At 35.6% G+C, this 25,475-nt stretch overlaps 1 protein-coding gene across 4 annotated transcripts; it reads left to right on the top strand.

Moving 5' to 3' along the window:
* The first annotated feature begins 11,514 nt into the window (after nucleotides 1–11,514).
* On the top strand, nucleotides 11,515–17,583 carry LOC136204265 (uncharacterized). 4 transcript variants are annotated; one of them, XM_065995493.1, is made up of 8 exons: nucleotides 11,515–11,670; nucleotides 12,341–12,509; nucleotides 12,576–12,678; nucleotides 12,772–13,160; nucleotides 13,280–13,356; nucleotides 13,917–13,959; nucleotides 14,072–14,140; nucleotides 17,034–17,578. In XM_065995493.1, the coding sequence occupies exons 2-8, from the start codon at nucleotides 12,429–12,431 to the stop codon at nucleotides 17,034–17,036; spliced, it is 765 nt and encodes a 254-aa protein (XP_065851565.1). In that variant the 5' UTR covers nucleotides 11,515–11,670; nucleotides 12,341–12,428; the 3' UTR covers nucleotides 17,037–17,578. The 4 variants fall into 4 exon arrangements, 3 of the variants coding, with proteins under 3 accessions (XP_065851565.1, XP_065851567.1, XP_065851566.1); XM_065995495.1 differs by having other exon boundaries at nucleotides 11,519–11,670; nucleotides 12,365–12,509; nucleotides 17,034–17,579; XM_065995494.1 differs by having other exon boundaries at nucleotides 11,524–11,670; nucleotides 12,348–12,509; nucleotides 17,034–17,579.
* Nucleotides 17,584–25,475: the final 7,892 nt, after the last annotated feature.

The raw sequence follows: 25,475 nt of genomic DNA, 5'->3' as shown, positions 1-25,475 counted from the left end.
TTAATAAGCTTTTTCCCATGTGGTTTTTCTTATTAAAGGTTTTAACGAGGCTCACTTATAAGACCTACTTACTGTAATAAGGTTTCTCCCATTAATAAACATCATTTGTTCTATTATCTATGTTCTTTTTATTGTTTACTGCAGCAATATCAATATTCCAGTCTTAAAAAGAGGGGGGGGGGGCATCCAACGCTCTCCACATTTGCAATGTATCGCTATCTTAGAGATACGTCCTTGATGCCCTTAAAAACATAAGAGGATCAATCTTATGGGCAGATCCGCCTCTAGGCAGATCCCAATCTCCAATAGAGTTAAAACGATCCTTGGACGCAAGGTCTTTACACTCCCTTATCCTTCCGAGAAAGGAATTCACAAGTCCTACGGGCGGATCATTTCACCTCAAAGATAGGTAGCAAATCGATTCCCTGGGCAGCTTTACTTCCTCTAGAAGGAATAGAACAACTTTCAAACCTTCACAAAGGTTCATACAGTGGAGTATGGCTGGCCACCTACTCCAAATCCTAGGTGTCTATATATTTCCTTACGCAAACGTAAAGGTAAAATAACATAGTTTCCATAAAGGATCAAAACAAATTGTACTTAGAAATGTTTTTACAATATCCCAAATAAAAGCAAGCTAAACAACAATAGGAGCATCCTCCTTTGCGCTTTCTTCGCCCACGGTGCTTGCTTGTAGACCTGGCAATTGTCGTGTTTCGTGTCAAAATCATGTTATCTCATATTTATGTTCCATATGGTTTTATATGTTATAAATGCTAGAAAAATGATTTTCGTGTCAATCGTGTCGTGTCAGTCGGGTTGGCTCTGTAATCGTGTTTTCGTGTCAGAAATTGCCACCTCTACTTGCTTGGGGATCCTCCTTCTCCACATTCGTAGATACGCCATTAGGAGATACCTCCTTATTCACCAAAGATGCGGGACCAAGTGGAAGAGCCTGGTCAGGAATTGGTTCTGCATCCGCCTTAAGGGGCACTTCATCAAGCTCATCCACCAAGACCGTAGTAGAGGGTTTGGTTTCCTCCATAAGTCCCTTCATCCATCTCCGAACGTAATCACGGAGGTACTCCTTAGCGTCTGGCATTTTATTGAACTTCGCCACATCTTCCGGTTCAGGGACGGCGAATTGCGGATATGTGAAGTTAATCTCAGGATGCGCTAAGGAGAAGTACGCCATAAGCATCTCGCCGTAATAAAAAGCTTGCACACCCGCCGTGTATTCAGCTTCTCCAAGGGCGTCTTCGTGGCTCTTGGCATCAGATGCAATCTTTGCCTTTAGACTCTTAATCTCCTCATCCCTGAGAATTAAGGCGGCTGTGGCAGAAGCAAGGTTTGCATTCACAGAAGCAAGACTTGCATTAATAGAAGCAATAGTGGAATTGGCTTCCACTATCTCTTTCTCCAACCTCTCAATAGTAGCCTTATCCGCCACATTCTGAAGGAGCTCATTTTCCATGGTGCGAAGGCGAGCATACAACTGTAAAAAACAAACGATTCAATCAAAAAGCAAAAGGACTAAGGAACTAATACTTTCTACATCTTTTCTAAAAGAAACTCACCGAAAGGAGCTCCGTCTTCCCCTTTTGGGCATGAATTGAACCAGGAATCTGGTCATAGTTCCTCTGCACTTCGCCCACCTGACCCAAGGCCTCATCCAGATCATTTAGGATGGATTCGTTCTCGAAAGAACCTTGGGCTCCCAATTTGGCGGACCAGTATCCACCAATATCAGGCTTCGCCGTCTACACAAACATGAAAGAGTCATACTCCGGTCCGAAACTTGATGAACGAAAGGAAATCCAAAGGTAGACTACCTGTGCAATCTCCTCAGCAGGTTTGGCGGACCTCATGGCGTCCGCCATAAGCTTAAGGCCCCAAGTGGTGTTGGGCTTCCTCCTCTTTAGTGGCGGATCAACCACCTTCTCTGCGGGACGTTTACCAGTATCAGCTTGAGGATTCACCGCTTGACCTTTCTTGCGTGCTTCAGCCTCCAAAAACTTCCTGCGTGTCTCTGCAAGAGCGTGATTGGCCTTAGATACACCCCTGCCAAAGAAAACATTAAAGTAATCAAAGTTCACGAAGAAATGAAGGGTACCTTGGTCAAATTGCGCAATCTTTGAGTAAATAAATTTATTCTCTTCCCGGCGAATCAATGGGATATCACTTATTATGAAAGCTAAGGCATCTGCATAAGTCCATGCATCCGCCTTAATCTACTTCATGAGCTCCGCCACCTCCTCATCACTGTTTGTTAAAATTCGCATGTCACCCGCCATATGTAGCGGCCTGGGATTCCAGACTGAAGGAAAGCCCAATGGTTCGCCATCCTTTATCTTCACGTAGAAGAATTTCTCATCCCAGCAATGAACATTAGACATTTTTTCGCTAAAAGGCGAATAAGCTCCGAACTTGGCGAACGTGAGATAAGATTCGGACTTCCTTTTTGAGGGTTTGTGAAAAGCTCTAAAGATACGGCCCGTGTATACCACTCCTAAATTCGAGGCAAGGTAGCAGTCTAAAGCAATGTCCAACCAGCAGTTAGGATGTAGCTGGCTGACTGTGATGTCAAAGTAATAGAGGATGTCCGCCATCATCTTTGGAAGAGGAAGTCGGAACCCTCTCTCCACATGACTACTATACACTGTGAGGAAGCCGCTAGGCGGACAGGAAGGACGTTGATGAGATGCGGCGAGCTGGGTCTCATAATTTTTGATCCAGGGAAAGCGATCCGCCAGATTCGCTAGATCCGCGGCATTCATGCGAGACGGAGTGGACTCCGCTTGGGGATTCTTTTTCTTGGGAGGAATCGAAGAAGAGGCCATTGATCCCCGGAACCACCTAGGGTCACCTGCCGGAGCAGCACCGGAGATAGAAGTAAAAAGAGAGGGATTCCTAGTGGAACGAGTCTGGTAATGATTACGCGCCGAGTTATCAAACTCAGCTAAATCGGAATTAACCGTATCCTCGGAAGAAGGGGAGTTCTCCGATGACGATGTAGTCCAGCTAAAATCTACTTCAATTTCAGGAGGAGAAGAGGAATTAAAAAGTTCTGAAGTTGATCTAGAAGATGAAGACGAACTTCTAAACATCCAAGAAAAGTTAAAGTGAAAAGAAAAACTTACATGAGAAATCGGAAGCTTGGTGCAAAACCCAGAAGAAATCCCAGAAAAACTTCGAGCGCAGGAGAAAAATGGGGAAATGAGGAAGAAAGAGAAAGCGTAAGAAGAAGAAAGAAGTTTTCTTCTTCCTGGGACAGTGTGTCCACTACACGTGTCAGTCATCCAATGGCATTGAACAATGTGCTCATTAATGCGAGTGTTTATGACGGCGCGCGGAAGTTCAAAAGCCCTAAAGGACTTTAAAGACATTTTGGGGGGGCTTCTGATAACATTGAGATATTATCCTGAGAATCAAAAGGGATATTCACCTCAAAGTACGCCGCGTAGTGGTCTCCAAAAGGAAGCTGGTTGGCAGATCTCCCTAGATCAGCTCAGAGAGATCCGCTGGCGGACCTATAGGGCGAATCTCTCCCTTCGCCACTATAACGGCTGGCCGCTGACTCGGCCATAAAAGATCATTAATGAGTTATTAATTAGCTAATCCGCCAGGTTCAGAATAACCCGTAACCGCCATTAATGAGGCATTAATGGAGACTTTCTAGTTACCTGAAGGTTACAACTTCCCAGCTATATATAGCCTGATCCCCTAGGTTATCAAGGGACACACACACATTCTCACCATTCTTGTCAATTCCGTTGGTTTCCTTGATCCATCTTACTGACTTTGGCATCGGAGTGTCCCCAGCCGATCCCAACGGCACCTCACAGGGAAGTGCTCCGATCAAGGATTTTTCCTCAAGTTAACATTATTATATTAATTTTTCATATTTATATGTTAATTATATGCCTTTTATTATGACTAGATAACGTAAGAGCATGTCTTTTTTTTTATGTCTAGTGGTAGTAACACTCAAGTTGTGCCACCTAGATACAAATTAGACCCAAAAGTAACATCCTATTAGAGAACTCTTGTTACTTTATAATTTTTAGAGGTAAAAAAATTATTATTGAAGGAGGTGAAATGTGAGTATAAATTATTTGAATTAATAGAAAATGACAAAGGAGGTGACTCACGGTACTAAGTTTGATAACAAACTAATATTATTTAAATACGAGTCCTCTCTAATGGTTGGTAACATCAAAGTAACAATCTATTGAGGATGTTCTAAAAGTACTAAATATTTTATAATTACAATTTAAGAGGTAAAAATTTTATTATTGAAGGAGATGAAATGTGAGTATAAATTATTTGAATTAATAGAAAAGGACAAAGGAGGTGACTCATGGTACTAAGTTTGATAACAAACTAATATTATTTAGATATGAGTCATCTCTAATGGTTGGTAACATCAAAGTAACAATCCACCGAGGATGCTCTAAAAGTACTAAATATTTTATAATTATAATTTAATATTTAAATTTAGAACATAATAATAATAAGGATAAATAATTTATTAGTCCCACCTTTTTACATAACATATTATTTAATCCTTCTATTTTGAAAAACACATTATAAGATCTCTATCTTTTATCAATATTAATCATTTGATCATTTTGTCTATTTTTTTCGATTTTGAGCCGAACACATCTTAGCTTTCAACCGTAGTAAGATACAAAATGACCATATTACTCTGTTATTTCCTATCTATTTGTTTATGCCAAATATAACGGTTAAAAGTCTAAAAAAATAGGTAAATGGGCCAAAGAGTTAATTGTGACAAAGGATGTGGACGTTATAATGTGTTTTGAAAATAGGAGGACTAAACAGTATGTTAGGTAAAAAATGACTAATAAATTATGGAAAAATTATAAAATTGGGTCAAATAGGAGACACATTTACATTTTTAACCCACTTACTCAACATACTACATATCTAGACTATGTTTGTGTGACTTTTCGAAAATACCCTCACCCTTTCATCTTTTCCCTTCCTCATTCTCTTCTTTACACGAACGGTTGCTCTCCCAGACCTTTGATCTTCCTCTCTTCCTTTAAATTTTGCAAAATCTGCATCATTTCTCCACATCACCATGTATTTCGCTTCTTTCTCTCTTCATCTCTTGATTCTTCATCTTCATAATCCAAGAAAACAAAGCCATGGTTCTTCATCTTCCTGTTCATGCTCATTTCTTGGTTTCTTTCTTCTTGTGACCATCGAAGAAATGGTTATTTTACATTAGTTTCATCGTTTTTCCCAGTTTATCATATTGTTATTGACGATTTTAATGGTGAAAGGCGCGAAAAATGTAACTATCTAATGTTTTCTCTACGTTTTTCACTTCACGTAATCTGGTTTCGTGAAGATCTGCGATGAGAAAGAGCCTGAAACGTGACGATTTACTTTGCGAATCGATGATTTCGTGAAGTCTGCGAGTAGGAAAGTTCATGATTTTCCACTCGCAGACTTCGCGTAATCCGTTTTCGAAAAAGTAGATCGTCACGTTTCAGACCTCGCAGACTTCGTGAAATCATCGATTCGCGAAGTAAAATCATCATCTTCTCTGCACATTTATATTTGCATGCTTCGCGAATCCTCATTTCGTGAAACCAAACCGTCCTTTTTTCTGCCTAACACAATTTTTTTTTGAAGGTGGTTGAATACATAACATCCATTTCTGGAAGGCGGTGTACTGGGGTGCAGGGGAGATGACTTTCCTTCCTGTATAGGGAGAAATTCCCGATAAGATTGGCCACATTTACTTTAAAATGATCAATTATGAGTTATTGTGCCAATCTTGTTGTGTACAATGTGATACGTCCATCCCAAAAGGTATGGACTTCCAATACAGGGAGAAATTTCCATCTAGATACGTCATGTTCGCTTTAAAATGATTTGTTAGGAGTTTATTGTGGTAATCTTGTTGTAAATTTTGATAATGTCATGATTTTAATGTTGTTATTGTGGCAATCTTATTGTAAATTTTGATAATGTTATGATTTTAATGTTGGAATCTCTTGTTGTTGTGCCTTTTTGTTGTTATATAACACTTCGCAAAAACATGTTCGGACTTCGCATATTGAGAAATCTGCGAATTGAAATCATCTAATAACCCAAACATTTTCTTCGCAAACTTCGCATATCGTGAAATCTGTAAAGTCATATGGGAGGGAGACATACGCGACATAAAATTGCAAACATATTAAGGGTATTTTGAGAAAGTCACACAAACATAGTCTAGATATGTAATATGTTGAGTAAATTGGTTAAAAATGTAAATGGATCTCCTATTTGACCCAATTTTGTAATTTTTTCATAAATTATTTACCCTAATAATAATGTTATTATGATTTTTAATAACAAATAAAAGTATTAAAATAAAATTAAAATTTGTTCAAATATTAAAGAGGGCGAGCCTTGGCGCAACGGTAAACGTTATTGTCGTGTGACCAAGAGGTCACGGGTTCGAATCTTAGGAGTGGCCTCTTGCCAAATAAATTAGTAGGGGAAGACTTGCTCCCAGTACACCCTTGTGGTGATTTAGAAACATATTTGTCTCTTATCTTTTCCTTTTTTATTTATGTCTTCCACATAGATTTTCAAATTTTCCGCCATTGTGACCTAGGTTTCCTACTTATTTATTTATTTTTTATTTCGTATGGTTTTTGTAAGGTTTTATGGGTTTGTTAATTAAAGCTCTAGAATATGTAGGTTGAAGAGGTACATAATACTCGAAATCCATTTCAATATTTCATTTTCCTTTTCCTTACCCTATTTTTAGTCTTAAAAAACAGAAAACCACTATAAATGAATTGATCGAGGGCATGGAGGACAATTCTTTTCAAGTTTTAAGATTGGGTGTCTAGATACAAAATAAGGAACGCAAAAGAGCAATTTGTACTCTTTTTTCTTTGTGGTTCAAGGAAGGAAACAAACTTTTGGCAGCCATTGATAATGGGACCGATGAATTTTTTGACAGGAGCTAGCAACTGCAGTTTTGACTTGGATGAATATGTTATTGTTAGCTCTGCATATTCTCTCTCTTAAATTGAGTAGAGAGAGGAAGCTATTTGCCAATTGGATGGACATGTAGAAGAAAATGAAGGATATAAACATACATTTGCCCTTATTTGTTTTTAGTAATTGATCGATTAATTATTTTGAGATTGGTTCTTGCACATTATTAGGTAGATCCTTTCACAATCATTTAACTACGTATAGAAAGCTAACTATACAAAATACAATTTTATAAAGTTTTGAGTACTAATTTAGTTGTTAACACAAATGGTTACGTTTTATCATCTATGTTGCTTTTTCTTATGTGTTTCGCGTCCGTCAATTTTCAGTTACTTTTTCATTTCCTAGCTATATTTTTTTATAAATGACATTTTTCGGCTTTTGTTCCAGTTTCCGTGCAACATAGTCTATCATTATCAATTGTACCTATCTTGGGAGTATATTATTAGCTTTGTGAGTTGCTCTGAATCTGTTTTTCTTGATACTTAGAACCTGTTAACAAATGTTGTCATTTGAGTTCATAGAAAACTTGTATAATTTCTTTACTATTAGATTCTATTAACTTATGTTTTGCTTTCTTTTAAGTTCAACAATTTCATGTGGCAACCATGATATTTTGTCTTCATTTATATCTTAATATTTCTACCTGTGGTATTGTTTCCTCACTTATAATACCCTTTCCAATATGTTTTTTCAAATTCCACACACTGTTTCCTAACATATTTATATACTATTTCCATTTTCCCTTTCATCCTAACCCACCATTTAAACAAATAAAATAACATATATTACATAAAAAATCCAATACGTTTGAAATATTTTCTACCTAAAAACATCTTCAGTTAACCAAATTATGTGTAATTCATTTTATGTAATCAACATAATTACAATTACTTATTTTTTGCTCATATTATCTTTTCAGTATTCTTTGTGGAAATCAGATTGATATAACTCTTTGGAAAAAAAAGTGCTACTTAGGACTGCAAAAGACTGACCAGTGATTGTTGCATTTGTCGCGGTGATCGTTAAACCTTTTAATTGGTTTATAACCTAGCTGCTACTGAGTTATAAAAGGAATTAGAACTCCAAACTATGAGGTAATCTGATATTACAAAAATAAATATTTATAATGTAATTGATTAGTCAGAATCTCACCATCCTTTCAATTTATAGTATAAATTTGCTGCAGAATGTAATGTAATTTCATTTTAATTTACACACTAATTCAGACTATGTTAAGATATAACTTGTGGAATCTAATATGAGAAAAAAATACTATCATCTGCTTGATTAGTTAGATTTTCATCATCCTTTCAATTTATAGTAGTTTATAACTTTGTAGCAGAATGCGTATGATTTGTTTCTAATTCAATTTGTGAAGCAGATTTACATTCCCAAATAGATTGATAGACATTTTAACTTCTCTAATGACTGAGGTTTCATACTTGCATGTTTCCTACTTTATTTTTGTGTTCCTCTCCTCGCATGATGGGTGTTTTAGTTTGTGACTACATTTTGCGCGTTAAATTTGATTTGTTTTGGTTACTCTAAATATTGCAGATGATTGCAAAAAAAAAAGTAAACCTTAGCAAATAAGGATTTTGTTCTGATTTTCAAATGATATGTCCAAGGTTTTATAGTTATTCATTTCATTGTTAATATGGTATACAAATGGATGTATTAAGGTTTATATAAGATTTGGAAATTGGATGGAAATAATGTTGAGTGGCTAAATCTAAGAAGGATATATGAATGAATATATTTAAAGAAGCATTTTTTAGATAACTAATATTTTTTTTTTTTTACAACTAATATATTTGGAGGATATAATTTATTGTTTTGATTATCTTCTTCTTATGAATGAGATGCTATAAATATTCTTGATGATTTGTTTCGGTTGCCATTAGTCATTTTTATATTATTTTGATATTATCAAACCTTTGTATCTTATAAAGTCTTCAATTGTATTTACTATTTTAGTAAATTTTGATTAATTAATTTATCACAATAATTATTGTTTTTAAATTCCCAAAGCCAAGTGAGGGATTCGTTCTAGTAACATTTAAACAAAAACTATAAAATATTAAATTAACATTAAATTGCTTTAAAAAAAATTAAAAACTAATATTTCTATTGGGACATCTTTGCCACAAGGTTTTATGATTTATTTGTGAGTTCTTATATTAAGTATTCGGTCTTCCATATTATTTGGAGGACTTCCAATTCACATTTAAACACGTGTATTGTGACCACATTAAATAAATAAAATAGTGAAACATCTTATAATATGTGTGAATCTGTATTACATATGTCAAAATATGTATGGAACATCCTCCGTTTGACATGGAGAACCATATGGTTTTAATAATTTCCCTGATTTGGAGCTCCAAACTCAAGCTTAACCAATCCATTCAAATCAAAGTGTATTAATCCATATTTCAATGGATTAACTATTGGTAATTATTATAAAAAAAAACTAATCTATAATATTTGGGCCTTTATTCTATCATTGGATATCCGTTCCTAACAAATATTTGGCCTTCCTTCTATCATTGGGCGCAACAAAACCCAAGTCTTCTCATAAATGGAAGAAATTTTCTCTAAAAGACTGCATGGTTGGAAAACTAGATTTCTCTCTAGAGCTGGGAAAGAGGTTCTGCTGAAGTCGGTTTTACAGGCTTTGCCTACCTATGTTATGGGTATTTTTCTTCTTCCCCAACTCTTATGCTTTGACCTGGAGAGGATGATGAACTGTTTTTGGTGGGGTACTAATGGTCAAAGCCGTCAAAGGGTGCACTTGCAGTCGTGGGACAGATTATGTGTACCGAAGAAATATGGTGGAATGGGATTCTGTAAGTTACATCAGTTCAATTTGGCTCTCATTGCAAAGCAGTAGTGTTGGCTGTTTATCCAAAGGCCTGATTCCCTGGTGGCTAGAGTCTACAAAGCTCGGTACTTTCCAAATTCTGATTTCTTCGAAGCAAAGTTGGACAACAACCCAAGCTATGTATGGCGAAGCACCCTAGCTGTGCGTCCCCTGTTACTATCTGGTATTCGACGGGCAATCGGTTCTTGTGAGCAGACTCGGATTTAGAATATTCTCTGGTTACCCGATGAGAACCCGCATGTCAAAAGTGGGTATGTGGATGAATTGCGACACGCTACTGTTTCTAGTTTGAAATCAGGTGATACGGGTCAGTGGGACCCGGGTGTGGTGCGTGGCATTTTTTAGGACCGAGATGCTAATCTAATTTTGCAAATACCAATCCCAATATCAGTCTACCCTGATTCATGGTAATGGAAGTTTGAAACTTCTGGGTAGTATAGTGTTAAGACTGGTTATTCCCAGTTAATGCGAAGGCAACCCCCAAATACTCTGTTACATGGTGATGTGATATGGAACCAGCTATGGAATTTATACGTTCCACCAAAAGTCAAGAATCTAATATGGAGGGCGTTAGCGGACTGTTTACCAACGACGGATGCCTTGCGTAACAGGGGTGTTGATATTGATAATGGCTGTCCGCGATGCTCAAGCTTTCTGGAAGATAATCTTCATGCGCTGGTGGATTGTGTAAATGCAAAAGAAATATGGCATCACTCATTGTTGGGAGATCGCAGTGGAGGGGCTACGAGTTTTTGGCTCTTTTGGTCCAATCTTCAAGCTTCGGTTAACCAAAAGGATCTCGAGGTGGCTGTTATGACGTGCTGGTCCGTCTGGATGAGTAGGAATGAATGGGTCTGGAACAGGGTGGAGATGCCAGCGGTCAACCGTCTTTAAGAAGTTACGGTACTCTATACGAGTTGGAAGCAAGCACATGTAATTGTCCGACAATCCCATATTATGGATATCACTCCACCTGTTCGATGGATCCCGCTCGAGTCTGGATTATTCAAAATTAATGTTGATGCAGCGACATCACTGGCTCCGCAGCGATTGGGATTCAGAATTGTTGTTCGGGACGATTGAGGAAACTTCATTGCGGGTAGATGCAGGCCTGTGACTGGTTCAACTGATGGCTTAATAGCGGAACCGCTTGTTATGCGCGAGGTGTTAAGCTGGGTTGAAAGTCGGCTCTGGTCGGATGTAATGGTTGAAACTGATTGCATGCTCCTAGTCCGTGAAATCCAATCGACTTCGTCAAATGATTCCATAACAGGTCACATTATTTCTGATTGTAAATCTCTTCTAAGAGATATAACGCGCAGTAGTGTAGTTTTTATGAAACGTTTAGCGAATCAATCAGCTCATGTATTAGCAAGAGCGGCTGTTTCTGCGTCTGAACAAGGGGTGTGGTGGTTTGTACCTCCTCCTTTTCTTTGTAACACTTTAATTGCCGATCTTCAATGACAATTCTTTCATTTTTTTTTTTTTTTAAAACTAATCTATAATTATTCATTTTTAAAATTATAATATACTTATTTACAATTTAATATTCAATTCACAAAAAAAAAACACTTAAACAATTAAATTTAATTTTTTTGAATATTCATTTTTAAAGAAGAAGAAGAAAAACTAATCCCTTCTCTGCCCCTTTTCCTAACCGGAGATGTTCTTTTTGAGGTCATTCCACTGGTAATAGCAACGGAGGCCGGAAATGTAGAAACTCATTACACTTGGATTTTGCCTACCACAAGGTATTTATCTCTTAACAATTAGGTATTACATAGGTTATTTATTTATTCATTGAACTCCTATCACACCCACACTCTGATTGTTATATTTTAGTCTCTTTGTAAATGGCCGGATGGAGCTTTCTGAGATTTGTGAGATTCTCTTTGGGCCTGTGTCACTAGCATAATCTTAGTTTAATTCAACGCCTTCTTAAATGCTTTGCAATCCGCAGCTGTCCCATAAATTTGCCCTTTTCTCAAGTTGATTTTGAATTTTTGCGCATAAGAATGAGGTTCATTGTTGATTTTAAACGAGTTTGCTGCTTATTAGTGCACTCTTCAGGTGTTTTTTGCTGTATCGGACGGGAAAACCTATCTTTTAGTTTAGTATTTCATTTATCAACCAAACATGAAACTTTTGATTACTGTGAAAGATATCGAGTTGAAGCTTCTCCCTCAAGGGTTGATTGAGGCACAGAGTGTCCTAGAGTAAGGTGCGGAACCGAAGTTGTTGCAGTAACTATTAACTAAACACTGTACTTAGAAACAATGGCTGAATTATTAGTTTTGATGGATTTTTTTAGGTACTGATTGTGAAACATTTCTAAAACAATAACCTATAATGTATGTTGATATATTTATTTGCATTGTGCTTTCTATACTGTTCAATTAATTTAATGTAACTGTACTGAAGAATTTAGTGAATATCGTGCTCAAGGAGGTGCATTAATGTAAGTATTGGGAAGTTATAGCAACAGAGTGGTCTATTCTACAGCTGCCAGATGGAGCCAACGCCCCTCTCAACCAAATTCAACTGTAATACAGAAAGCAACAATAGCAGAAAAAACAAGGCACGCAAAGAGGTACCGAACTACCCGAATATGACTCTTATTTTTCACCAACAAAGTAATTTATGTTTTGGTTGGTAGATATTAGAAAAGAAGAAAAGAATGGATGAATTGATAAAAGCAGCTTGTGCCAAGAAGGACCATCTGGCTTCTTTCCCATCCTTTTCCAATTTTGATAAAAATGGTAATGGTGACCTTTGTTTTTGGAATTTATATTGGTTGTCCCGTCTATGACTATTCCTCTATGCACACGAACTCAATAGCTTTTTATTATTAGGCCTCTCAGTTGTTTTGAAATCGGGCAGTGGAGATAAACTCTCTTCTTCTGTAAAGCGGCACCTTCAAAAGATTCTCAAGGATAATATGGAGAGGCATTATACTGATGAGTGGGCTACGGAAGAGAAGGTGAAGCGACGGGAATTGGTTGCTCCAGAAGCACGATATATATTTGTGTATGAAGCTTCACATAACCATGATGTGAATAACAATGACATGATGTTGGATAAGGGGGAATCACATTTGCCGGTTGGTTTTGTGCAGTACCGGTTCACTCTAGAGGAAGAGATACCTGTTCTTTATGTCTATGAAATTCAGCTTGAGTCTTGTGTCCAAGGGAGGGGGTTAGGAAAAATCTTGATGCGATTAATTGAGCTTATTGCTCAGAAGGTGCATACGGCTTTTTTTGTTTTTTCCGTCTTCTCATGTTGTTTGGTAGTTAATAGTTTTTGTTCATGTTATTGCAGTAATTGTTATGAAATTTAATTTCTTGACTTCCTCATTTGCAGAATTGCATGAGTGCTGTCATCTTAACCGTCCAAAAGGCAAATGTAGTTGCTATGGATTTCTATACTACTAAGCTTGGGTAAATCTTTGACTTCATATTATGCTTGATTAACTTATTAGATTTGAGCTCTTGATAAATACTAGGTAGTGGTAATGAGTATAGCCACTGCAGCAATGTGAAAAAAAAACCTATAATTGCTTATGTGGTACACATTCCTGATGCAAGCTTCATTGTTTTCAAGAAAGACGTGATTGATTAATTACCGGTGTGTTCTTTTTAGGACCAACTGAACTTGGAAACTTGACTAATTAGCTCTGTGTTTACAAGACTAATTAATGCATAGAATCTGTTTTCCATTCCTTGAAACATGCAAATCCCTCAATTCCTTTAGTTCCCAAATCTATGATTCTCTATATTTCCTATCCAACTTAAACTCGCCATGTAAGTTTGAAGCTTTTTCCAGCCACAATTGTTACATCCTAAACTCTAAACCTTGTTTTAGCTACTTTTCTCTTCTTACTTCTTGAGCTTTGTCAAATTCCTGGATTTTATAATTTCTTTCATAGATATAATCTCCTACCTACCTCTAAGTTTCCTCGTGCTATCTTTCACTCATCCATGAATCCAATTTTGTACAGATATACCATTTCAAGCATTTCACCGTCAAGAGTTGACCCACTGGTACGCTGATTAATGGCTATAGATTATTGGCTACATTGTATAGATATATATGCTTTTCCGGAGCCTTTTCTATTGGATAAGCATATAATATTTTCGTTACCATGTTGCGCAGATGGGAGTGGAAATGAGTTATGAAATTCTTTGCAAAGTATTTGATAGTGAAGCTAAAGCTATCTTGGAGGTACGTATATATTGCTAATCACTTCTGTTGACGATTTACTATTGCTGAACCCGACCATGTCATTTTCTGGTTATAAAGTCTGAAAAAAATATCTGTCATACATAGATATCACCATCTGTCACTTATGTGGCATGCTTTTCATTGACTGGAATTTGTACATGACAGCCTTGTGGGAATTATTAGTGAGATGATATTCTTGTGTGTGCATATGTAGCTTGCTGAATATAATTAGCATATACGGGAGATATCTATATAAGGCTCGGGATATGATTAATGGAGGTTAAATCAAGTATTGGCAAAATGAATTTGCATATGTTTGGGGGGGTTTCTATTATTGCTGCTATTATTGAAGTGATATCATCATCTGTTTTTATTATTGAGATTTGGAGATGTTTGGGAGAAAGAGGAATCGAATGGTTGACGACGTTCTTCAACAAAATTTGGAGAAACAATAAGATGCCATCAGAATGGAGGAAAAGTACCTTAATCCCTTTGTATAAGAACAAAGGCGATGTCCAAGATTGTGCCAACTATCGGGGAATCAAATTAATGAGTCACACTATGAAACTTTGGGAGCGAGTGATTGAACAAAGGCTAAGGAGGACGGTGAAGATCTCGGAAAACCAGTTTGGCTTTATGCCGGGAAGATCAACTATGGAAGCCATCCATCTAATGAGACAATTAATGGAGCACTATCGAAATAAGAAGAAAGACTTGCATATGGTTTTCATTGACTTGGAGAAAGCATATGATAAGGTACCAAGGGAAGTACTTTGGTGGGCCTTGATAAGGAAAGGCATTTCGCGGAAATATATTGACATCATAAAGGACATGTATGAGGGAGTATGCACGAGTGTACGTACTAGTGTTGGGAAAACTGAAGAGTTTCCTATTACGATTGGAGTGCATCAAGGTTCCGCACTAAGCCCATTTCTTTTTGCCATCGTTATGGATGAACTAACAAGTTCACTTCAAGATGGTATACCATGGTGCATGCTGTTTGCAGATGATATTGTGTTGGTTGATGAGACGAAAGAAGGAGTGGAGATGAAGTTGGAACTATGGAGGCAAACTCTAGAATCTAGAGGCTTTAAGTTGAGTCGAAGTAAGACAGAATATTTGGAGTGTAAGTTTAGCGGCCGTAGGAGTAGGGAGGCAGGGACAATCACCCTAGATGGGAGAGTTGTTCAGGCCTCGGATTGCTTCCGGTATTTAGGATCTATTATCCAAACGGATGGAGAAGTAGATGGAGATGTTGCCCATAGGATTAAAGCTGGTTGGTCGAAGTGGAAGAGTGCTACGGGTTTCCTTTGTGATCCCGGCATGCCTAATAGATTGAAGGGAAAATTCTACCGGACGGCAATTAGACCAGCATTGTTATATGGTACGGAGTGTTGGGCAGTGAAACACTGCCACATCCATAAGATGTCGGTGGCGGAGATGCGTATGTTGAGATGGATGTGTGGTCACACGAGAAAGGACCGGGTGCGTAATGAAATAATTAGGACAAAAGTAGGGGTTACATCTATTGAGAATAAAATGAGAGAAAACCGACTAAGGTGGTTTGGCCATGTGAGACGTAGAGCGCTTGATGCGCCGGTTAGGAGAACCGAAGAGTGGCAAAGGGATGTAGTGGTGAGGGGTAGGGGAAGACCTAAGCAAACTTGGAGGAGGGTGATCGAGAGTGATATGAGTTTATTGGGAATTGAGGAAAATATGGTAGTGGATAGGACGGAGTGGAGGGAGCGAATCTGTGTCGCTGACACGACTTGATTTTCACGGTTTTATATGATGGTTCATGTTAGCCGACCCCGAATCATTTCGGGACTAAGGCTTTGTTGTTGTTGTTGTTGTATTGGTGGGTAAGCATCTAGTTGGCCGTTCTGATTACTTGTCCCTTCAAGCAATATCTAGAATGTTAAATATGTCTCTTCCAAATGCGAAAAATCGTTGAAATTTTAGGTATGCTACGAATTGAAAATCATTTGATAATTTTAAAATTTGGTTTCTGAGGAATAATTCTAGCAATTATGTTTTGGGTCATTGTTGCACTGTTTCTGTTGAATAAAGAACATTATGTGCTTTAGAACCAATAGTTCTTAGCTATAGGTACCTCTAGCTAGGGTTTAAAAGTTATTGCCATTACAATATTAAGACAAAACCATCTTGAAAAACTATACATTCTGAAAATCATGCATGATTTTAGGCTTCCTCACAATATACTCTAGTTGAAAATGCTTCCAAGGTAAATATAATAGAGAAAAGAACAAAAATAAACCTGTGGTTTGACCGATTTGCAAAAACAGTTCTCGTGGTTTAAAAGTTTGCAAACAGTGGAGTAATTTGTGAATTTTGCAGTTAAAGGATATATGAGTCAATTTTTTGGCCAAAACAATACTTGTGGAGTCAGCTCCAAATGGCTCTCTTTTGGGGTAAAGAGTCGCAACAAGAATTTTTGAAGGAGACAGACCTCTGTTTGCAAACTTTTAAACCACAAGAATTGACTTTGAAAATCGCTTTTTCCAATATAAAAAGAACATGATGTTTTACACTATTTTTGGCCCTTATACTTGCCAGACTTTTGACATTCAGTCCTTGAATTTCAATTTGGTGATATTTGCGTCTGTACTTTTAACTATTATCAAAATTCAGGTCCTATTTAAGGAGCTTGTGATGAGCTCTTAACAGTATCCTCAATGATGGATTGAATTTCATCAATAATCAAAGTACATAGGTCAAATGTCACAGAATCAAAGTTCAAGGGCTAAATGTCAAAATTTTGGTATAATAAGGTGCAACATATTATTCTTGAGTTAATCTCCTAAATTGAACATTTTTGGGGTTTTTAGCCATTTTTTGGAAATTGAATACCGTTCTTATTGTATGGAAACAGTGATGGATAGAGGATTCGCCGACAAGGAGTGCTCTAGTTCCTTAGGTGCTTAGTTAAACATTTTTTGGGTCTTTACTTTTTACCCTAAAAAAGTAAAGCTCCATACTTAAGTTCAATGAAGTTTTCTGGTAATGGATGCTCAAGCCCTCTCCCGACCACCCATAGGTCCGTCCCTGGCCTGTATGGAAAGAATGGTTGAATATGGAAGTGAATCATATTTAAGTTCAGGAGCTCAATGTCTTAATTTGGACAAGTGAGGCCAAAAAAGAAAAATCTTTTGCTTTGTTTCTGTGGAAGAACTTTGGCATTTCACAGAATGAATCTCAGGTATCAATTATAGAGTTTGCTTGAGAAAAATAACACTAAAAAAACATTAATTTACTTTGTTATTACCCAAAATGAAGAACTTTTTATTTTGGCATTATTTTATTCAACATGGCAAGTCAATTTTGAATTGGGTATCTAATGTTAGAACTTAGAATGTACTTCTACTTAAATATTTTGTATAAAAAAATATTTATTCAGTTATTATTTGATACATTTTGGGGATATGTACATGAAAATCATAATTAGTTAAAAAACTACAACTAAAATTAATTCTCGGTATATCACTATTTTCTACATATTACAAATAAAATATCCGCTTATATTCTAATTTAAAAAATTTAGACCGTAATTTCAGAATTAAATTTGATAATTTGATTTAATTATAATTGTATAGTTAATTATGATATTCATGTTGGAAGTCATTCTCTAGTTTAACCCATCTAGGTGCTGGGCTTGATTGGGTCAGGTCGGATCCGGCTTTTACTCTTTTCTCACTCTATTTGTTTGGAGGAATGGAAGAATTTTGGACTAGAATATTAAATTTCATTGGCCTAATACATCAGCAGCTCTCGAAACTTGTCCACAATAGTAGATTGGCTCTCTGAACTTTATAAGTGTCTCACCAGCTCCTTGAACTTGCTTATTACGTATCACCAGCTCCCTAAACTTGTCCATAAAAATTGATTAGCTCTCTGAATTTTGCAAGTGTCTCACCAGCTCCCTAAACTTGCTTATTCTCTAACAACTAAATACAAAAATCATAATACTAAATGGGGTTAAGGTGCAAAAATACCTCTAACGTTTTGGGTTAGGAGTAATTTTATCCCTAACGTCTAAAATGGTGCAATTTTACTCCTAACGTTGGAAGCCAATAGCAATTTTACCCCTAACATTGATAAATTGGGTTAATTTGAGAAATAATTCATCAAATTGTCTTCTCGGTCATGAATCTTGTCATTTACACTTCACACATGTGTCATTTATCAGTAACAAATCACAAACATATTTTGGGGGGTGAAAAAAAATAAAAAATATATACTGTCTTTCGTACGAATTGGACAAAAAAATTCAAAAAATTCACGAAATTTATAAATTTGCTATTGTCTACTAACGTTAGGGGTAAAATTGCACCATTTTAGACGTTAGGGGTAAAATTACTCATGACCCAAAATGTTAGGGGTATTTTTGCACCTTAACCCGAGTTAGTATTTTGGTTTTTGTATTTAGTTGTTACAGAATAAGCAAGTTTAGAGAGCTGATGAGACATTTGCAAAGTTCAGGGAGCTAATCAATTTTTATGGACAAGTTTAGGGAGCTGGTGATACGAAATAAGTAAGTTCAGGGAACTGGTGAGACACTTATAAAGTACAGGGAGCCAATCTACTATTGTGGACAAGTTTAGGGAGCTACTGATGTATTAGGCGAATTTCATTTAAAGATTGAAATATACCTATTCTAATGAACAAATGACGAATTTCAGTTAATTTTTGCATTATTGGTTTAAAGACAATTTAGGAGATTGAAAGAACTTAAATTCAAATGATATGTAAATAATTTCAGCAAAAAAATTGTCATAATTTTGGATTGAAGGACCAGATTTTTATTATAAAATAAGTTTTTAGTTTGATTTTGAACTTGTCCAGTTATTGATTTCGTTGGGGATTATATTTTGGGTTAATTCCAAACAAAATCAATGTGATTACATTAATTTGTGTTTTTTTTTTTCCTCAAAACGAGGACCGTGCTTGTTGACATTTGTAAAATCGAGGATTTTTGGGTTGATATTGGCAATTTAGATGTTAACGACTCAAAATGAAATTTTTCAAAAATTAAAGTTATTTAGTATCACATTTACATTTTTTATTTTTCAAAATCATTATTTTTTGAGCTTTCTCTTTCTAAACATTAACTTTCTCTTTTCTCACCAAACAGCACCTAAATGACCTAAAAATTCAAAAGTTAGAAGAATTAAAATTGCTTAGAATATTATAAAATTCTTGAAAGTTTCATTTGAGGTCGTTAATGGTCAAATTACCAATATCAACCCAAAAGTTCTCGATTTTACAAATATCGATAAACGCAATCCTTATTTTGACAACAAAAAAACTCACCGTACTTTATTTGCACATCAGTGTAACTAATTGGAAGTAATCTTTGTATTTTTAACATTACGTAAGATCACGATAGACTGCGGGCGGGGAGGATCAGCCGACCCTTCGGCCCTGCCGAAACCCCTCTATATAGGGGTTTCAAACCCTGGCTCCGCCAGGAGCCACCATGACTGGAGTCCCTCTAGTCATTGCGGCTGAAGAAGAAGACACATATGTGTCTTCTCTTCATAGATGGGAAAGGTATTTTCGCCTTTTCCATATGTTTTTTTTTTAACCCTAAACAGCCCAAAACGATGGGGAAGGGTAAAAATGCCATTCCCATCTCTTTATTGGGTAAATTACACACATGGCCACTGAACTTTACCAATTTTAACATTGTGGCCACTGAACTTCAATTCTTAACGGTATGACTACTGAACTTAACACTTTTTATCACCGGTGGCCATTCAATTTTCACTAACTCCTCAAAGTGACCGTTAACGATCTCAAAATGAAAATATTCAAGAATTAAAGTTGTTCAGAACGACATTTACCATGAAACCATATTTTTTATTTCCCAAAATCACATTTTTTGGAGCTTTCTCTCTCTAAAAATTCACTCTCTCTCCTAACAAAACAACACATAAATAACCTTAAAACTAAAATTTTCAAGATTTAAAGTTCTTTAGAATATTATTAACGCTTCGGATTTTTTTATTTTTAGGCCCTCAATGGTCGTTTTGAGACGTTGAGTGACCATCAGTATTAAAAAGAATAAAGTTCAGAGACCATATTGTTAAGAGTTGAAGTTCAATGGTCATAATATTAAATGAGTAAAATTCAGTGACCATGGATGTAATTTACTCCCCCTTTATTGAAAAATAAAAGAGATGGGAAGGGCATTTTCGCCCTTCCCCATCTCAGTCTTTCACCTGCTTTTTCTCTTTTCTTTCGCAAAAGAGGAGAGAATGCAAATAAGAAAATATTGAGGGGAGGGATATTTTTCAAATTGGTCCATTAATTTCTATCTCACTCAACTGATCAATTAATTTAGGGATAATTTCCAAATTGATCATTTAATTTTTACCTCACTCAACTTTTAACTTCATGTAAATTTTTTATTTTTGATTTTTTATTTTATTTGTAGGTTTAGTTTCATTATTTCTAAATTAGAGATTGTTAAATTGGGGTTTTTTTTGTTAGATTTCTAATTTAGAGGACTATTAATATGTTGTTTGTTTAGAAATTCTTTAGTAATTATTACAACTAATTTTGAGATTTCGAATTTAGGTTTAATTTAGGATGTCTAATTAATTAAGAAATTTCAAATTTAGAATATAATTTAATATTTCTGATTTAAGGATTTCTAATTTAGAGCATAATTTAATATTTCTAGTTACTTTAATTTAAATTATGATTTATTTACTATGTTAGGGATTAATTTCGTTTATTTGTTTTTATTTTATGTAGGAAAAGCGTATTAATTTCCTTACTATAGATACACAAATACTTTTTACTCTCATAAAAAAAATTTGTCTTCTATATTGTTTTTTTATTTTTATAAATATATTGAAATAGCATTTAATTTTTTTTTATCGACGGTCTAGCCTCCCGATCTATAGGTCCTGGCTCCGCCACTGGTTTCACATGTTTTATATTTTGATTAGAAAAAAAAGAAATTAAAATGCATGAAATATGCCAAAGATGCAAAAGTATAAACAAGAAAAAAAAAAGTCTAAATCTTGAATGCATGGGCATCACGCCTATATTGATAGCATTACGCTGAAGAATCTAGGCGTTATGCCTAATCTTCTAGGGTTTAGGCAGATTTACATCAAATCGATCTCAACGAGCTAGCAACTATTTTGATTTTGATTTTTTTTTTTTTTTTTTACATATAGATATGTTATTATTATTGTTTTTTTGTTTTAATGATGTGATGCATAGTTAGAATTGTTTTTTTTTAACTGCCTCGAAAATATACAAGCAGATTACTAGCCAGTGGTCTCCAGAATAAAATAACTCAATCGAATAGCTGTAATTATTATTCTGTATTATTCTATACTCATGAAGAAAAAAAAAGAAAGAAAATGCTCAATCTTTTTTTTTTTTTTGAAATTCATGAAAAAATGAATGTGTTCTTTATTTCAAATATTGGTTTACACCAACCATCCAACCTAACCTGGACGGTTAGGTGACCACGATGGCAGCGTACATGTGGTGGTTAAGGTGTACCAAGCTCCACTCTATTAAGTGACTTATTTTTAATGTGGGATATATTTCACTCTCTTTCGTGTCTATATACATACACCATTTAAAAAATTCTTACATGGGCTAAGGCTAAGAATCCTCCACTTGAAAATTTTAAAACATTTTGTCGAGCAGTAACTTTAAAACATAAAATCGAATATAAACAAAGGTATATTTCAACTTTGAACCTTTACATAGTCATTTCTGATCAAATTCGCAATATTCGTTAAGGGGACTGAGCTAGCCAACTTTGACATTAAATCAGCACATCTATTTGTTACCATATAAACATGAACAAACTTTGTCCCCGGACCATTAGTAGCATACTTAATGGAAGTTAACAAATTCTTGTGAGGATGAGAATTAGGAAATGACCACAAAATGAGAGAAATAACTTTTTGATATTACTCTCTATAATTAAATTACGAATATTCAATTGGAGAGCAACAATTATGCCAGAAAGAATGCCTTGGAGTTCCGCCATGAAGGAATCAGTTATGTCAATCCAATGAACATAGCCTCGAATCCAAAAGCAATTATAATCTCTCTTTACATCACATGCCCTAACTTTATTAGTAGCAATATTAAAAGACCGGTCTGAATTGAGTTTATACCAACCAACATGGGGACAATCCAAACGAGAAGAGTTTCCACCCGAGTGAAAGACGCAGTAGGAGATGTTGGGGCATTCAAAGTGATGTTATATCAACCAGGTGGAAGTCCGATCTTATGGTACGTATCCAACTCCATATGCGTTTTCAATGAAACAATATAGATCCATTATTTTGAGTAACTTTTGTTACAAAATTGTAATTAAAATACTTGCTTCCCATCTAGATAGTATCATAAATCTAGACTATTCTACATTCTACCTTAACCTTAAGATTAACAAAAAAATTACAACAAATAAAAAATCTCACTTTTATTGTCAATCCTCCTTGAGTTTTTTCTTCGATACACCAAATATATATTTCAAGAAGTCAAACTTGACTCTAAGTAGAGCTTTGGTAAAGATGTTTGCCAATTGCACTTCTCCTTTACAATACATTAGCTTAATCTGCTTCGCTTTCCTTAGAGCAATATTTAACATTTATATGTTTTGTTCTTCTATTTTGAGTGGAATTTTCTGCACCTGCAATAGAGAATCCTTTAGGCTTGTGCAAATACATGTACATGCTGACTTGACATCCATGTAGTGTAATCTCCACCTAAACTGAGCCGCAAGCGAAATTAAAAATCTCACTATCTCGTGTCTTGCAACATGCAGGTTCCAAAGTCGACACTAGGAAGTTGAGAATACCCCTTCACCACCAGACTTGCTTTATGCTGAAAAATGCTTCCATCTAGATTGTAGTTATGGCTGAATACCCAATTTACTCCTATTACATGCTTGTCAACCAAAGACCAAGTGTCATTCTTCTCAATGACAGTTAATTCATCTTCTACAGAATGTTTCCATTCAGGAAACTTGATCTGCAAAACTTAAAAGTTCAGCTATTGTGAAATTGCAATTTTCATATGCCTCTAATAATAATCTTGTCTTGATCACATCATCATTAGTAGTGGTCTCTACTGAATTTATGTATTGTTATTGGTCAAGCTTTTCATCATTTTCTCGGAGATATCCACTGCTAGAACTTGATTAAAGTGTGCTTCTTGCTTTACAACCATATTCTTCTCCCAATCCTAATAAGCATTCTCATCAAATTGAACATCTATGCTAATGAGAACCTTCTTTGCTTGAATGTTGTACAACATATATCTGTTTGAATGAGCTGAATAATCCAACAAAATACACAATTCAGCTTTATGATAAAGTTTTCTCCTCCTCGCCGATGGAATGAGAGAATAACAAATAGAACCGGACACTTTTATCTCTTTGGCAGAGGGCTTGAATCCATACCAAGCCTCAAATGGAGTTTTCCTTTTAACAGACATGGTTGGAAGTCTATTAAGTAAATAGACTACCGTGTTTACCAATTCTACCTAAACACATTTAGGCATCTTATTTTCTACCAACATGGATCTCGCCATCTCCATAATAGTCCAATTTTCCCTTTTTGAGACTCCATTCTATTGAGGCAAATAAGGCATAGTGAGCTGGTGATGTATTCCTTCGTATTTACATATCTTTGCAAACACCCTTGATGTATACTCAAAACCAATTATCAGATTTGATTACTTTAATTAGGGAATCACTCTCCTTTTCAACTGAAGCTTTTAAGGATTTGAAGGATTCAAAGGCTTATGACGTATGGCTAAAGAAGTACACCCATGTCATCTGCATCAAATAATCAATAAATAACATAAAATACTTACTACCATTCAAAGCTAGAGGTTGCATTGGGCCATAAATATCAGTATGGACCAACTTTAACTTTTTACTAGCTCACCATGAACTCCTTTGTGGGAACGGCTACTTATGAAACTTACCAAATTGACAATCATAACAAGTCTCCTTACATATATTAATTTTATCTAAATCATATATTATGCAATTATACTCCATTCATTTCAAAGAATGAAGATTATAAATGGCCAAATCTCTTATCCCACAATAATGAATTATTGTCACTTGCAGATAAAGCATAATTATTAATTGCATGCCAATTAATAGAAAAAAAATAATTTTTCATCTCAACTGTAATAACATAAGCACTTGCAGAGTCTATAATTTCACAAGTTTTATCTTTGAATAATAAGCTATAACCATTGTTTATCATTTGGCAAACACTTAACAAATTTTGTGCTAGATGAGGAACATAAAGAGCATCAGTAATGAGATTTGTACCTATAGAAGTCTAAATATTAATTATACCTCTGCGTTGAGCTTGAATGGTGCCCCAATTTCCCAACCTCACTTTTGTGTTGTCACTTTTGTCTAAATGAGAAAATACGATTTTTTGTTTCACCATATGCTTAGTACATCCAATATCTATGTGCCGGGCATTATTGTTATTAGTGACTAAATTTTTTGAGGTAATAAATAGGTTTGCTTCAGCTTCAACATCAATATAATCTCCAGTAAAGTGAGCTTGCTGACTTTTTGGTTGTGAGGAAGCTTGCTGATTATTTTGGTATTGCTTTGCCTTGCAATATTTCTCTACATGCCCAAACTTTTTGCAATGATTACATTGAATTGGAGGTCTTACATGCTTTTTCCAGCAGCCTTTCTCTAAATGGTTTGTCTTCCCGCATGTGGAACAAGGTAGAAATTTTGTCCTTCTAGAGAAATCTGGTTGCTTACCTTTCCCCTGGTGCTTCTTGCCATCCTTGAGATAATTCCCCTTTTGCTTGGCTTGAAAAGCTTCTTATATAACTTGCTTTTGTCTGATAGAACTCCTTTGTTATATGGTATGAAGCTTTGAGATCAATTCAGCTACTGATAAAGTACCACGATCACAAGATTCTTCTATAACAGAGATCTTAGACTCAAACTTTTCTAGTAAACGGACCTAGATTTTCTCCACAATCCTTTACTCAGGAAAATCATCTCCATATAGTTGAATGCTATTGATAATCTCCATGACATTGGTTGAGAATTCCTTGAGCGATACTGTCTCAGTCATATGTAGCAGCTCAAATTACGTTTCAAACTTAAGAGATTGAATCTATTTACTTTGATGTTGCCTTCAGACTCATCTTTCAACTTGTCCCATGCCTCTTTAGCAAATTTACAAGCTATGATTCTTGTAAAAATTGCCCGATACTGTAGATTGAATACAAGAAAGTGCCTTTGAATACCTGGTAATTAGCTCATCATGCCTTTTGATTT

The sequence above is a fragment of the Euphorbia lathyris genome, chromosome 8 (genome assembly GCF_963576675.1).
Source record: "Euphorbia lathyris chromosome 8, ddEupLath1.1, whole genome shotgun sequence".
NCBI classification, from domain to species: domain Eukaryota; kingdom Viridiplantae; phylum Streptophyta; class Magnoliopsida; order Malpighiales; family Euphorbiaceae; genus Euphorbia; species Euphorbia lathyris.
The sequence above is the reverse complement of the archived record's forward strand: the minus strand, read 5'-3'. Positions and strand labels throughout refer to the sequence as shown.

Bases quoted from the DNA above. Each gene is read 5' to 3' on its own strand.
- LOC136204265 (XM_065995495.1), top strand. From the start codon at position 12,429: ATGGAGCCAACGCCCCTCTCAACCAAATTCAACTGTAATACAGAAAGC. The intron at 12,510-12,575 runs GTACCGAACTAC...TTTGGTTGGTAG, and splicing joins AAAACAAGGCACGCAAAGAG to ATATTAGAAAAGAAGAAAAG. The intron at 13,161-13,279 runs GTGCATACGGCT...CCTCATTTGCAG, and splicing joins TTGAGCTTATTGCTCAGAAG to AATTGCATGAGTGCTGTCAT.